This window comes from Octopus bimaculoides, chromosome 1 (genome assembly GCF_001194135.2).
Source record: "Octopus bimaculoides isolate UCB-OBI-ISO-001 chromosome 1, ASM119413v2, whole genome shotgun sequence".
NCBI classification, from domain to species: Eukaryota; Metazoa; Mollusca; class Cephalopoda; order Octopoda; family Octopodidae; genus Octopus; species Octopus bimaculoides.
This window is the reverse complement of record NC_068981.1, coordinates 179955489-179956965: the sequence shown is the minus strand read 5'-3', so window position 1 is coordinate 179956965 and position 1477 is coordinate 179955489. Positions and strand designations below refer to the sequence as shown.

The 1477-nt window shown below is 28.6% G+C and overlaps 1 protein-coding gene across 1 annotated transcript in view; it reads left to right on the top strand.

The window, feature by feature from the left end:
- The first annotated feature begins 567 nt into the window (after nucleotides 1-567).
- The window catches only part of LOC106868399 (peroxisome proliferator-activated receptor gamma), a 519155-nt gene continuing 518245 nt past the window's right edge, over nucleotides 568-1477 (top strand). The window contains exon 1 of the mRNA XM_052972247.1: nucleotides 568-713. Within this exon, the coding sequence (XP_052828207.1) occupies nucleotides 699-713 (15 nt within the window). The 5' untranslated portion in view covers nucleotides 568-698. The remainder of the gene's footprint in view (nucleotides 714-1477) is intronic.

The following is a 1477-nucleotide window of genomic DNA, read 5'->3' as shown; positions in this document are numbered from 1 at the left end:
CGTACCTTAAACAACTAACATCTGCAAGAAGAAAACGGTAGACATAATGTTCGTATCTCAGGTGACGCCCATGAGATAACAGCTTTTGAGTGAAATATCTTTTGGGTGCCTTTAGTAGATTCCATTCTGTTCAAAGAAACTGGGCCGGGTTTCCAGTTTCAAGATACTTTCTTCCTTCCATTTCACCTGTTTTAGGAATCCCTATAAAACGTGAAAGCTACAGCATTCCCTTCTTATTAAAATATAAAAAAAAATACATATCTGTTCAAGTGTATATGAATGCGTTTGAGGATAGATACGTTGAAGTTACTATTTGAAATATAGTCGGCACAAGCACCAATTTTGTTCTTTCTAGAGAGGCACAATTACTTTTTATTCTGCCTTCAGTCAAATTTTCCTATATTTATTGGAAGATGAATAAATGGAAGAAAATTAGTCATTCGATTTTTGAACAATCTAACCTATATACGTATGACATTATAACTACCTTTATATGCAATAAATGTACCGTGTAAAACAGAAAGACTTGTTACAAATAAGAACGAGACAGCCAACACGTTAGGGTGTAGGAGGGAGAAGTCGGTCAAACTCATATAGAAAGACGTGTCGTAATATGGTATAGCGTAAACACAAGCGAGAAGCAGACGACAATTTTAAAATCGATCTGAAAAAAAAACCGAGAAAAAGAAAAAAGAAAAATGGAGACATCAAAGGTTAGAAAATATAACTTTTCTCTATATTTCACTTATATATATATATATGGGTATATTTTTTATTGTAAGTTTTAGGGTTTCATAACGTAATGACAGATAATTTGTTGTTTGTATTTTGAAGTTATCGTAATTACCATTACAATTTTGTTATATAAGAAACATAATTTGTTTTCTTGGTGAAATTATATTGCAATTCCATGAAAATTTCTTTCATACACAAATATTTAGTAAATAAATTCCTAATCGAATTACATATTTTCCTCTCTCATCTTTTTATCTTTTTTTTTTTTTGTAATTCTAAATCACAATTTTCAAACAAAATATATATGAATACACGAGGGTTGTGTATCTTAATGATATCGCGAAAGAGTATCTGAAGAGGGAACGGTGAATGAAATATTGTATCACATACAATATTAAGAGCCTCTTTTTTTTTATTGTTATGTACAGCTTCTAATTCTCTACATTTTAGCATAGAATTTTAAATTTTCACTATGTATTGAAATTATTTAATAGAATCGTTGCAGAAATACACACTTCAATTTTAAGTATATAATTCATCATATGTATGTTTGTATGTATGTGTGTATTTATGTATGTATGTATGTATGTATGTATGTATGCATGTATGTATATGAGTGTGTATGTGTGTATGTATTATTATAAATATATTATATATATGCATATATACATACACATACATTTATATGTGTATGTATACATACATACATACATAAATACATAATACATATATACATATATAT